Raw genomic sequence first — 12,559 nt, forward strand, 5'->3', positions numbered from 1 at the left:
GTGTGGTATTGTTGGAATAAATGTTTCACTGGGGGTAGGGTTTGAGGTCTCAGATGCTCAAGCCATGCCCAGTGTGACAGTTTACTTCCTGCACTCTCCAGATCCATATGTAGAACCCTCAGCTGCTTCTCCAGCATAGAGTCTGTCTGTGTGCCTCCATGCTTCCTGCCTTGATGATAATAAACTAAATTTCCAAACTGTAAGCCAGTTCTAATTAAATATTTCCTTTGAAAGAGTTGCCATCCATGGTCATGGTTTCTCATCACAGCAATAAAACACTAAGACAACACCCAAAAGCATAAGCATCATCAATTTTTAAAAAATTAAAAAACAGACCTAATTCACTTCATATAGGTGTAAAAACCCAATATGGTAGTCACAGCTGTAGTCTGGTCCTTGGAATGTACACGCCAGTGTGGATTTTCTTAAGATGGTCAGGGAATTCCTGATAAGGAGACTTGGTTAACACAGTCTCTTTCCAGAGGTCAGGTGTCAAGTAGTTATTTCTCTTGACCATGACATCAACGATGGTATTGGCTAAAACACAATCAGAAGAGTTGGTAGCCTGACCTGAGATAAGTTCCTGTCTACCCAGAAGCTATCAAATTCCTAGGAACTGAGAAGGTACTTTGGGCAGGTCTGCCACACACAATGAGGGCCTTCATCTTTTTCCCTTTAAAAGGATATACCAAGTGCACATTGGGTCTGTAAGATCCAGTAGAGCTGAGGGAGGGCAAATTTTTTTTAATTGAATTTTTTTCAGAATTTTATACATAAGTTCTGTATTTACATTATTTCTATTCTTCCTTTTTCCCTTCTAATTCTTCCTGTGTTTCCCCTCTCATATTCATAGCCTCTCTTCTTTAATCATTATTGTTATAGACAGGCAGGTAGATGTATATATAAATATAACCTACTGAGTCCTTTTAGTGTTGCTTATGTGTATACAACACACACATACACTCACACACACACACACACACGTGTGTGTTTACAGCTAATCACTTGGGATTGAATAACCTGTTGCAGGAAATATATATATTTAAAAAATACAAGCTGACAGGCTTCTCCTGCTACTGCTGGCAACTCTCAGGTCCAGCATGGTCCCGCTGCCTCCGTCTCTAGGCCCCTGCAGCAACTGGTCATGGTATTCCCAGCTCGGGTTTGCTCCCAGCACTAAGTCCAGCACATGGCCCCAGCCCGGGTGTTCCCATCTCGCAGACCCTCTGGCCCGGGGCCCCCAGACATTGGTGTGGTCGCTGTCTCCACCTGTCAACTATGCTGCCTCCACAGCTCTAGGCCTAACCCCATGTAATAACTGCCAACCTCATGGTTGGATACCACAACCATGTGGTTGGATATCACAATACCTAGTAACCTGGTAAAATCAAAACTCTTAAAGCTTATAGTAAACCAATCATACTTATATATCAATAAAATTTCAATATACAAGATGCCTACACAATAATTTCAAGGCCAATTAATAATGGTACAAGCTGCCCACCTAAAATAGACAAGTTACCCCGATCATTCTATCCCTATATAAAATCATATCTACCTGTGGCTATTTAAGGCCATGCTGGTTCAGGATCTTCTTCCTGTCTGCCCTCCATCTTGATCCTCTCTCCCTTTCCCTTTCCCTTTCCCTTTCCCTTTCCCTTTCCCTTTCCCTTTCCCTTTCCCTTTCCCTTTCCCTTTCCCTTTCCCTTTCCCTTTCCCTCTTCTCTCTCTCTCTCTCTCTCTCTCTCTCTCTCTCTCTCTCTCTCTCTCTCTCTCTCTCTGTGTGTCTCTCCCTCTCTCTCTCTCTCTCTCTCTTTCTGCAATTCTTAGCTCTGCCTCCCCTTTCCCTGTCCAATCACAGGCCCCCCCTCATGCACTAATATTTAAATAGATTGAAAAGGGAAAAATCTTGCCACAATAACCTACAGGAATTATCCCTGAAGTAGACTGACTCTCAATTCCAGCAGTTGTTAACGGCCTGAAGATTTTCATCTAGTGGTGGGGCCTTCTGAGACTTTCCCCATCCATGTTGATGTGTCAACTGGTGGTGTCACTGTGCCAGCAAATGGAATCAGTTGCACGCTACAAACTGCTGCATCTTGAAACTCCTACACCAAGTGAAAAAAGCTATGCAGTGATATTTCCATCTGTGCAGAAAATCCAGAATAGGAAAGTTTATAGGAATAATGGATTAGTAGCCACCGAGGACTGGGGACAGAGATATACAGTGACTGTATATGCATGGGAAATCTACAGAGATAATGGGTTAGCAGTCACTAGATTAGAATCAGGGGTGATACAGTGATGGCTGAGGATGGAGTTTCTATGTGGAGGGAATGATATAAATATTCTAAAATCATGTACAATGTACATGTACAAGTTCTTGGATATCTTAAAAGATTACCAAATACTACACTTCTAAGGAGTGGGTTTACAGGACATGAATTGGAACTCAAAAGACCTGGAAGTCATTACAGGAACACTAACACTTGTCTAGATCAGCTATCAGAAGGGTAAAGGCCAACCAAAGCTTCTAAGAACATTTATCCTTTTAAAGTATGTTTCTTTGTCCCAAAATGTAATCGGTACCAAACATTTTGCACGGAGTTTCATGTATTTATCTAAGTTAAAATGGAGTAAGTCTTAAGTAAGAGGAAAATAACAAACCTAGAAAACATATGAAAATAGAAGGAAAAAGTATGAGGCAAGAAACTGGATCTTCTGTTTGTTCATTGGCAAGAAGTCCTTCAGAAACATCATGTTTTTTCTTAGATAATGTTTCTGTCCTGATCTTTCAAATCACTCAAATTGCATAAGGAAATTAAATGTCTTTTTCTCTCTCTCCTCCCAGGTGCTACCTCCAAACACAGGCTGCCTTTATATTGATAAAGACTGCTCAGCTACATACTGCCATGAATCGAGCAGTCATTTGTACCATCCCTTCCAGAAGCGTGAGCAGCTAAGAGCCAGCAGGTATATCATGAAGCACACCTCAGAGGTGATCTGTGAGGTCCAGGATCCTGAGGGGAACATCTTTCAGGTAAGATGCAGGGTCTCTATGAAGAGAGCCTGGACTTTTGTCTTAGTTAGGGTTTTATTGCTGTGAAGAGACACCATGACCATCGCAACTCTTATAAAAGAAAACATTTCATTGAGGTTGTCTTACAGTTCAGAAGTTTAGTCCATTATTGTCACAGAAGGAAACATGATAACATGTAGGCAAACATGGTGCTGGAGAGGTAGCTAAGAGTTCTTCATCCAGATTGACAGGAAGAGAGAATGAGCCATTGGGCCTGGATTGAGCTTCTGAAACCTCAAAGCCTATCCTGAGTGACACAGTTCCTCCAGTAAGGCCACAGGCACTCCAAGGCTAGTTCTTCCTAATTCTTTCTAATAACATCATTCTCAGTGAACTTATGGGGGCCGTAACTCAAACTGCCACAGCTTTGTTTTGAAATGTATCGTGCTAGACAGGTTCTATACAGACTTTTGCATTTGTTGCATTGGGTCATTTACTCAACCTCAGCCAACCAATCATGAATGTCAATACCTTTTCTTTAATTCTTAAGTATTTTTCATAGAGAAGAACAGTCTTAATAACTTGAGCAGGAGGAAATTTAAAGCTACTAGGCAATTAGAGAAATGTAAGTAAAAACATAACACAACCACAAACATTAATGTAGGAATGCAAGTGAGAAGAAACACAAGCATTCTCCAATGTCATGGCATTAGGGCAGTCTACAGTGAGAAGTGCCTAGCAGGGCTAATGTTGGGAAGAAAGAGTCTGCAGATGGCTTAGGCACTGCTATGATGATGCTCAATTTTCTCCTTGTCTTTCAGTACCATAGTGGTCCCTTTTCTCTGTCCAGGAATTGACAAACCATGGCCTCATACTCTGTATAGATTAGGGTCTGCAATGTTGATCTCACATTTAAAAATTAGTTTAAAAATCTAAAGACTGTTTCATGACATATAAAGGTACACACAGTTCAACGATCCTATGGAAACTATTGCTGTAACACAGGGATGCCCTTTGTTTGCTGCTTGTCTCTGCCTACATTTGCTTAGCAGTAAATGGGCAGTGTGTTTGCAAAAGAGAGTGTGTGGCCTGCAGCTCCTGAATAACTTCTGGCCCTTGACCAAAAAGCATTGCCATCCCCCATGGTCTAAACATTTATCTTTTTCTTTCCCCCAAATCCTCACCCAACAGTAGAATTTCCTCCAACGGCTAGTGAGTATGTGGTTAGTTTTTAGACTTAGCCTCAACACACAGAGTCTCTAATGTTATTTTGGTATGCAGACCAGTCCTGGTCCAGCTCATGGCTTTCTTCCCTAAATAACTGAGACTCTTCACAGCATGAGCATGAACTGATGAATTTCAATTGATAATTGCTAGCAATAGGAACAGATAGCCAAAGACCCTCCTGATTGAAATGTCTAGGATGTTCTTTGCCAAGCATGTTTCTGATGCCCCTCTATGGCCATATTACCTAGAATGGGCAGTCTGTGCCATGCCCCTTTCTGAAGAGATGCAGGCCAGATATAGATAGTACAAGTAACTAAAATAATTCCTATCATGTGTATCCTAAATCTATTTCCCCGTATGTCCTACCAGGGAGCCACAGTTCTGCACTTGAATCTCAGTCTTTTCCATGCAAAGATGGTTTCAATATCTTAGGACAGCAATTGCATGAGTGTTTGTCCCTTCATGTTTAGTGTCTCCATCCCTTGAACTGATCCCCATAGGATACGATTTTTAGTCCCCTCTCGGTCCTGTTCACTTTCTTCTGAATGTGCTGCAGTTTGTTTCTAACAGTTTATGAGGATAGCTGCATGGCCAGTGTGTCTCCACTTTTATTAATGGAATTTATACATAATGTCAATACCTTGCAATTAAATATGCTTGACTTTTTTGGTAATCCAGAAGAGCATGAGCTTGCTCACATTGGATCAGTGGTGATGTAGGACACGTTGGCACTTTTTTCTCTTCAGTTGCTCATATGCCTGTTCCTTAGGTCATGGCTGATGGCTCTGTATCAACAATTTTACCTAAAAAGAAATTAGAAGATGACTTCAATGTACAGACAGAGGGCTACGAAAGCTTATCATCACTTCACCTTGAAAAGAATCACATGCAGATCTATGGTGAACATGTTCCCAGGTAAAATGGCATCAAAAGTGTTAGGATTTTTATTCTCTGTTCCAAGTTCAAGAAGTGCCTTTACTCAGTGTCTCAAATGGTCAAATTTTTACTTCTTCAAACAGATTTTTTGTTGTCTACGCTGATGGATCAGGAGTGGAACTTCTCCGAGACAGTGACATAGAAGAATACTTATCCTTAGCCTATGGAGAGTCAACAACTGTGGTTCTCCAGGAACCAGTACAGGAACACCCAGGTAGAGAAGCCGTGCTGCCTGCAGCTCCCCGGGTCCTCTGGTGACTCTCATCTTCTGACTGTTCAATCCCCTTTGCTCATTTTGCTACTCTAGATACCAACTGACCACATCACCTTACTTACATAGCTCCCAAAATTGATATTCATCTTAAATTGTGTCTAAGTGTCAACTTGTGCAAGCCCAGAAGGAATGCCTTTTGCTGCTCTCAAAAGGCTCATGCCTAGGGTTTATTTATGAGTTCATTCCATCCTGTTTAGAAATAGTGTGAGCTCTCTTGCAATTTTTTTTTATTTTTTTCTTGTCATTTTTAAGGTGATGTCTTAGTCAAACTGAATATAATAAGAAAATATATTTTATGTATAAGCTGGAATACTAGTCAGAAATATATATGTTGTATAGTATATTCACTGGGAAATTGTGTTATTTTATTAATTTCAAAAAAATCATTGCATAAAATTAAAGGCATGTACTTTGATATGCTGAATATATATGCATATACATACACACACAATATGTAATATTATATACATATATTAATATATTAATATATAATATTCAAAATATATTATAAATATATTATATTTAAAAAATTAAATATATATTCAGAAATACATATATATTTCCAAGCTTTTAATTTTTGGCTTGATGGTTTATACCTCAAGTCTACTTGTAAGCATGCTTACAGGTCTATGTTATCTTTTACTATATTGGCATGCATGTACATATTATATGACTTATTTGAGTGAATGTGAAAAATAGACTGCTATACCTGGCTTTACATAGTATATGTAAAGAACTATATAAGGAAGGCAGGCTTGGTGGTACAATAACTCCTGAACTAGAAAACCACTGTAAGCTTCAGGTTGGCCTACACTACATAGCAAGACTCTGTCTCAAAAAACAAACAAAACAACCCAGTTGGGGGGAAAAACAATCAAACAACAACAAAATGAAAACAGAAGATAATAACTCTCCTCAGCATATTTTATTTATTTCAGTAGCATTGTCTTAGCAACCCATTCTGTGCCAAATATTAGTTTTTGGAGTAGATAATGAGTTAAAACAAACATAGACCTTATTTCCTTAAATTCCGTATACTTTATCAAGAGAAATAAGTGTTAATTATATAGCCCCACAAATAACTGTATAATTATAAACTTACAGAAAGTCTACAAAGAATAGAAATATTTTCCAATAAGAGCTTCAAACGGAAAACTCTGGTATCATCTAGAAAGTGTCTCTGAAGATGCTTGAGACATGTGGTGTGTGTGTGTGTGTGTGTGTGTGTGTGTGTGTGTGTGTGTGTGTGTGTGATGGGTGAGGGCAGTGGCTTCTTGGGGAAGAAATCACATATAATCATACTTAAATGGAGAATGGGTAAGAGGCCAAGCATGGCTGTAGCATGAATGAAAGAAACAGTTCAAGCTGAGACAGGGGTGAACAAAGACGACTCTGCTCTGCTCTTTGAGCAATGAGAAGTCAAAGAAGCTTTAATGGTGGATGAACCTGACCTGGCTGTCAGGATCAGTTCTCTCCATAGCACTATATCTACATCTAGAAAAGCTAGCTCTCACTTCAGTCCAGGATGGATACATCTGAGGCACATGATTAAATGTTGCATCTGAGGAGGAAGCAAAAGTAGATGGAATCAAGGCAGTTTGTTGGCAGACCTGACAGGACCCTGACTGCTGAGGGACAGAAAGGCACCGATGAATGCTTTTGGATGATTAAAGTCCAGTTTTCAGATGTTGACTGGCTCATGGTCCTATCTTAGAGAGTAGTACCTTAAAGCATAGTCATTGTACCTGAGAACAGATTTTGTGTAAAAGGCGGTTCAAAGTCGTTTTTGAATTAGGGTAATGTGTGTTGAATTTATCGGGAACATTTGGGTAGAGAAATAACATCTGGTAACTCCCTTTAATCCAGGTGCCCTGAGCATCACGGTCCTTCGTCCTTTCCACGAAGCATCACGATGGATCATGAAGAAGGAACTAGACACCATTGTTCCTCCAAATCTCCAGTCCAGGTCATGGGAAACATTTCCTCCAGTTGAGGTATCCATTTCCAACTGTAAAGTCACTTTATTTAGAAATCATTTCAGGCTCAGGTCTTCTATAATTTTATGTATTTTCAGCCTACTGTAAGATAATGAATGAGCTCAAAATGTGTTATATTTATAGATGGAGCCATACACGTTTAGAGGATTATGCCTGGCTAGCTAATTTCAGTTTTGGTTTTTATTCTGCGTGGCAAGATTGAACATGCTCCTATATTATTCAAACATCCCTCTTGAAAAACCTGTTACCCCTTACCATGTTCTTCCTGATACTAAAGCACTTTCCTTGTCATTTCTCTCCAGTTAAGTTTGAAACAAAATGTTGTGTCTTTCACTCTCCCTGTTTTTTTTTCCTTTGTGTATTTAAAATGGCAGAAACTGAGAAAGAGGGGAGAGAGGGGAGGGGAAAGAGAGAGGACAAAAATAATTTTGCTACTGTAATATTAGCACCTAAATACTGTGGATATTATCATGTCAGAACTAGCAAAAACTCAATCCTAAAGCTTTAAAAGAATGAAATAATATATTTGCTGAAGCATCACTAAATCCTGCATCTTGTAAGATTGTCATTTTGTTCCACAACCACCACATGCAACATGTCCAGCACATCATATGGTGTTCAATTATAAAATCCATGAAAAGGCCAAAAAAATGTGACCATAGATCATGCCACTGTTAAGGGGGGATAATGTCTTTGAATTTCTGCTTTCAGTAGCCAACAGTAAAGTCTGCTATAGCAAGAACAGAAACCATGAGCAGTTAAGATAACAAAGACTTCTTCCTTTTAATTTGGGGACTCTAATCAAATTTATTATCCTAAGTGGCCATGATTTCTTGTCCTGAATCTTCAGACAGGTTACACTACTCTACAATAGTCGTCTCTGAATGTTGAAAATGTCAAGAAGCTGAAGATACTACAAGGTGATAAGATAAATATACCTGTTCAGGATTAATGAAGATTATTTTCTTCATCTAAAACTCTGATACTATAAACTGAAAGCCACTGAGAGGTTGTCACTGACCACTCTTTTTAAAACAAAGTATCAAGGCATCAAAGTGCACTAGTCCTGAAGGCCAATGACTACAATAGTAGGTTTGAGCTCACTTTTAGGCAGACATTCCTTCCCAAGAAACCCCTAGAGAGTTTTGAGGTGATTTTCAGCTACAGTGAGCTCAAAATTGGACGAGACCCATGGAATGATTTTACTTTCAGAATCTTCCTATATAAATTCACACAGAACCAGGAAGTTAAAGACTGCTAACTCCCAATGACTTAGGTGATCTGAGCATGCTAAACAAAGCGTTATTTGTGTAACATGAATCAGACTGTTGCTGAATTACCAAATGCAGAATCACATAGCCCTCCTGAAAAGATACTCAGCATCCGAATTTGTTAGTAACACCTATAAAGATGAAATTTTGCTCAGATCCAGGAGGATGAGGATTTTTCCAGCACTGTTTTGTCCCACGCAGGTGTAATTGTGATCGCTTCGGCTTCTTCTGAAAGGACTGACTCTACCCTTGGTCCTTCAGATGTTCACCGAATAACTAGAAAGCTATTATAGTTTGGCATCTCTGCCTCCATTTTGTATCTGTCTCCTTAATTCTTTAAATTTGGATAATGTTACTGCTCAGCTCTACATACAGACATGGTAATCATTTGAAGGTCTTTCATCTAAAAGCAGCAGTCGTCCCTTTCAAGGTTAGAAGCACCAAAGAATGAATAAGATATATTTGAGACTCACAGAGACAGCATAATAAGCAGATTGTCATTTACCAGGTTTTACCTTGACCTAGTTAGCTTTAATTATCACGTGGACATAGTCTAGAGTCATCTGAGAAGATGTTGTGGAGCAAGATAGATCCAGTTAGCCTGTTGATGCATCAGGGAAATGTCTGGGTTATTAATAGATACAGGTGGTCTCAGCCCCCTATGGGTGGCACCAACCCTAGGCAGATGGTCCTAGACTATCTGAGAAGGAGGCAGCATGAGCCAGTGAATGAGTGAGGCAGAGGGTAAGTCTGTTCCTCAGATTCCTGACTTGTATTCCTGCCTAACTTCACTCAATAAAAAACTGTGACCTGAATGTATAAGCCAAATCAACTCTTTCTTCCCAAAGTTGCTTTTGGTTGGGGTGAAGTTTTCTTTGTTCACTTGCTTAGTTTTAGGTTCTTTCAGAAATAAGTTCTGGCTATTTAGGCCTAGTTGGCCTTGAACTCACAGAGATCCATTTGCTTCTGTCTCTAGGGTAATGGCAGTAAAATGTGTGCCACCACACCAGGTACTTGATTGCTTTATCCCAGCAACAGCACCTCTAGAAGTCCCCCAGCACTGCCCTAAACCCAAAAGAACAAACTCCCAACTTTCTAACTTATCCTTTGCTCATAGCCATTGTCTCCTACAGTTATCTTGGATTCCAGGAATAACTCAGAACACGAACATCTTACCTTAAGTACAAACTACATGCTGTGCTTCCAGCCCCCTCCCCTAGAAGCCCAACTATGATAGCAGCAACCTTCTAATTGTCTTAAAAACCCTAATCCTGAGATATTGATCAATTGAACCACACTTGGATCGAGACAGCCCGAGGATGCATCATATTCATTGCTTTCCTTCTTTTGGTCCTCCCTTATATTATCCCAAGCTCTTGTCGGCTCCTTGAAAATGGAGCATGACGCACTTCCAGGGTTGTAATACTGAGTGATGAATCTCTTTCCTACTTAACCATTACTTTTGCCATTTGGGTTTACAAGTGGGTGGCCAAGCCTTATCTGTTTGGATCCCTCAAAGTCAGGTTTCCACTGGCTTAGGAGCCCCACAATCACCCCTGATCTTGTATTCACATAAGTACTCATTAAAAAAAATCCATTGCTGTACTGTTCTGACTTTTTTGGTGAGTCTTTCACTTTGTTTTGTTGACAGAAAAAGACTCCAGGACCACCATTTGGCACTCAGATTTGGAAAGGCCTGTGTATTGGGTCTAAGCAGCTGACAAACATCCCAGCCCCTATACTTGAAGGCCCCAAAGTGCTACAGATGCGTCAGTTCATCCAGCACGAAGTCATAAAGAACGAGGTGAAACTAAAGCTACAGATTTCCCTCAAGGTAACAGACTCTGGATGACATGATGCCTATCCCCCAAAGGATCGGGAACATAGCAAATCATTCCTGTTCGTTTCCGGAAGAGCCTGAAATCGTCTAGTTTTTACCAATATTTAGAATAACACTTGAACATTAGTCACCTAAAATAGAAGGTTAAAATGTAGAAGCTACTTAATGATTCCTGTATTAGGTTGCAGGAAGCCCAAAATGTGCTGCTATAGTTTAAAAAAGAAAACTCTTATGTATATTTTCTATATGGAAAGTTGGTGCTCTCTGGAGAAAATGTAGAATCACACATTCATCTGATACTTGTTCATGGGCGAAAACAGTTGCTGCTTTGAAAATGATCTAAGATTTTATAAATATATAGCCCATTATGTTATCTTATTTATAGCATCTTTCTAAATTTAATTCTGCCAGCATGAACAGTATATGCTTTTTATGGTTATTTGCCCAAAGCCTAGCATTGAGAAGAGAATCAGTGTTGATACATAATTGATCTGCTGGAGGCCTGCTCTCGCTGGGAATGAGCTATGGTGGAACACAGAGTTGGGATGAAGGCTAAGGACTGATGATCGCTGGCCTTATAAACTTACTGTTTGTGCTTGTACTGGTTTCTTTCTATGTAACTCTCTCTTACTATTTTGTGCTAATAAGCACTGATTTCCTTTCTCTCTTGCTCAAGGACTTCTAGCTGCCCAGGCCAGAGGCTAGAAACTCATTAACTCTTTATGAAAAAAGAAAGGAAAATAATTTTTTTTACACTGGCAATATGGATAGACCCATGCATATTCTCTCTCTCTCTCTCTCTCTCTCTCTCTCTCTCTCTCTCTCTCTCTCTCTCACACACACACACACACACACACACACACACACACACACACACACACATACATCTGGTTGGGCCAGATCACCTTGTCTCATCAGCTCCACGAGTGTTCATGTAAACTTATATACACACACCTATACTCACAAAATATATAAATATTTGGTGGATGGAGCAAACTCCATTGAGTGAGTGCCAATGCAGAAAAACTTCACTCATTCTGGCTAAAAAAGAAGCTCCAACCTTTATTGATCAAAGAAAGAAAAGGCTTCTACCTTTTCATTGCTGAAAGTAGTAAAAAGTAAAAAGCTCCTAAGAAGTAAGAACAAAAACCTTGAAGTAAGAAAAAGCTTCATCCTCTTTATTGCTGAAAGAAAAAGGCGTCTACTCCCTTACTGTCCTTCTTAGTTCTTATACTTTCTCAGGATAAGTGATCACATTGTTTTTCAAGCATCATTCCATCCCAAAAGCAAGTTTGAGATATAAATTCAAACATAAATTGAATAAAAGAGTTACAGCAGAAATGTTTACATGTATTTCATTAAGATTAGTATCGAACTAAATTTTCATTATCTATTGTTTAGCTCTATGTTCATCAAAAGTTTAGAGCAATAATTTTTATGTCCTAAGTTAGCATGGCTTTACCAAGAAATAAATCATCTGCCTTGTGTCTCATTAGTTTTGAAGTTTTGTATGGACAATATTTTCTGTCCTTGTAATTAACAATAAATTGTCCATTCCCAGTTTATTACCTTTAGTTATCAGATAATGGTTTCACAGCTAACCTACAAGGAATATTTTTCCTGATGGTAATTTTTTTCCAAGCCTGCTTTTCTATCCTAGTGCAATTAACCTGTGGTACATAAAGGTTTACAGAACCCTGATTGCACTTTCATGCTATAGAGAACTCAAAATTACTTGCATACATTTAGGAATTCAATAGAATCATTATTAGGAATTATGAAATCATCAATTTGTCTACATAGCATTACTACAAGAGATGGGCTAAACTCTTAGATGGGTGGGCTAATGCCCAGGCATCATTAGAATATGAAATAATGACAGGAAAGGCATATATCAGCAATAAGAATCAATTCTAATATGAGATTTCTGAAGGCCCTGCAATTCAGAGTTTACCAATTACAGCCATGCAAAACAGTGGGCCATCTCCAGAAAAC

General features: G+C 39.2%; 1 protein-coding gene across 3 annotated transcripts in view; it reads left to right on the top strand.

The window, feature by feature from the left end:
• Spag17 (sperm associated antigen 17) overlaps nt 1–12,559 on the top strand; it is a 206,119-nt gene that overhangs the window by 153,137 nt on the left and 40,423 nt on the right. For all 3 annotated transcript variants that reach the window (XM_034500547.2, XM_076933023.1, XM_076933024.1), the window contains exons 32-36: nt 2,852–3,040; nt 5,016–5,161; nt 5,266–5,396; nt 7,323–7,450; nt 10,376–10,558. In XM_034500547.2, the coding sequence (XP_034356438.1) occupies nt 2,852–3,040; nt 5,016–5,161; nt 5,266–5,396; nt 7,323–7,450; nt 10,376–10,558 (777 nt within the window). The remainder of the gene's footprint in view (nt 1–2,851; nt 3,041–5,015; nt 5,162–5,265; nt 5,397–7,322; nt 7,451–10,375; nt 10,559–12,559) is intronic.

Source organism: Arvicanthis niloticus, chromosome 4 (genome assembly GCF_011762505.2).
Source record: "Arvicanthis niloticus isolate mArvNil1 chromosome 4, mArvNil1.pat.X, whole genome shotgun sequence".
NCBI classification, from domain to species: domain Eukaryota; kingdom Metazoa; phylum Chordata; class Mammalia; order Rodentia; family Muridae; genus Arvicanthis; species Arvicanthis niloticus.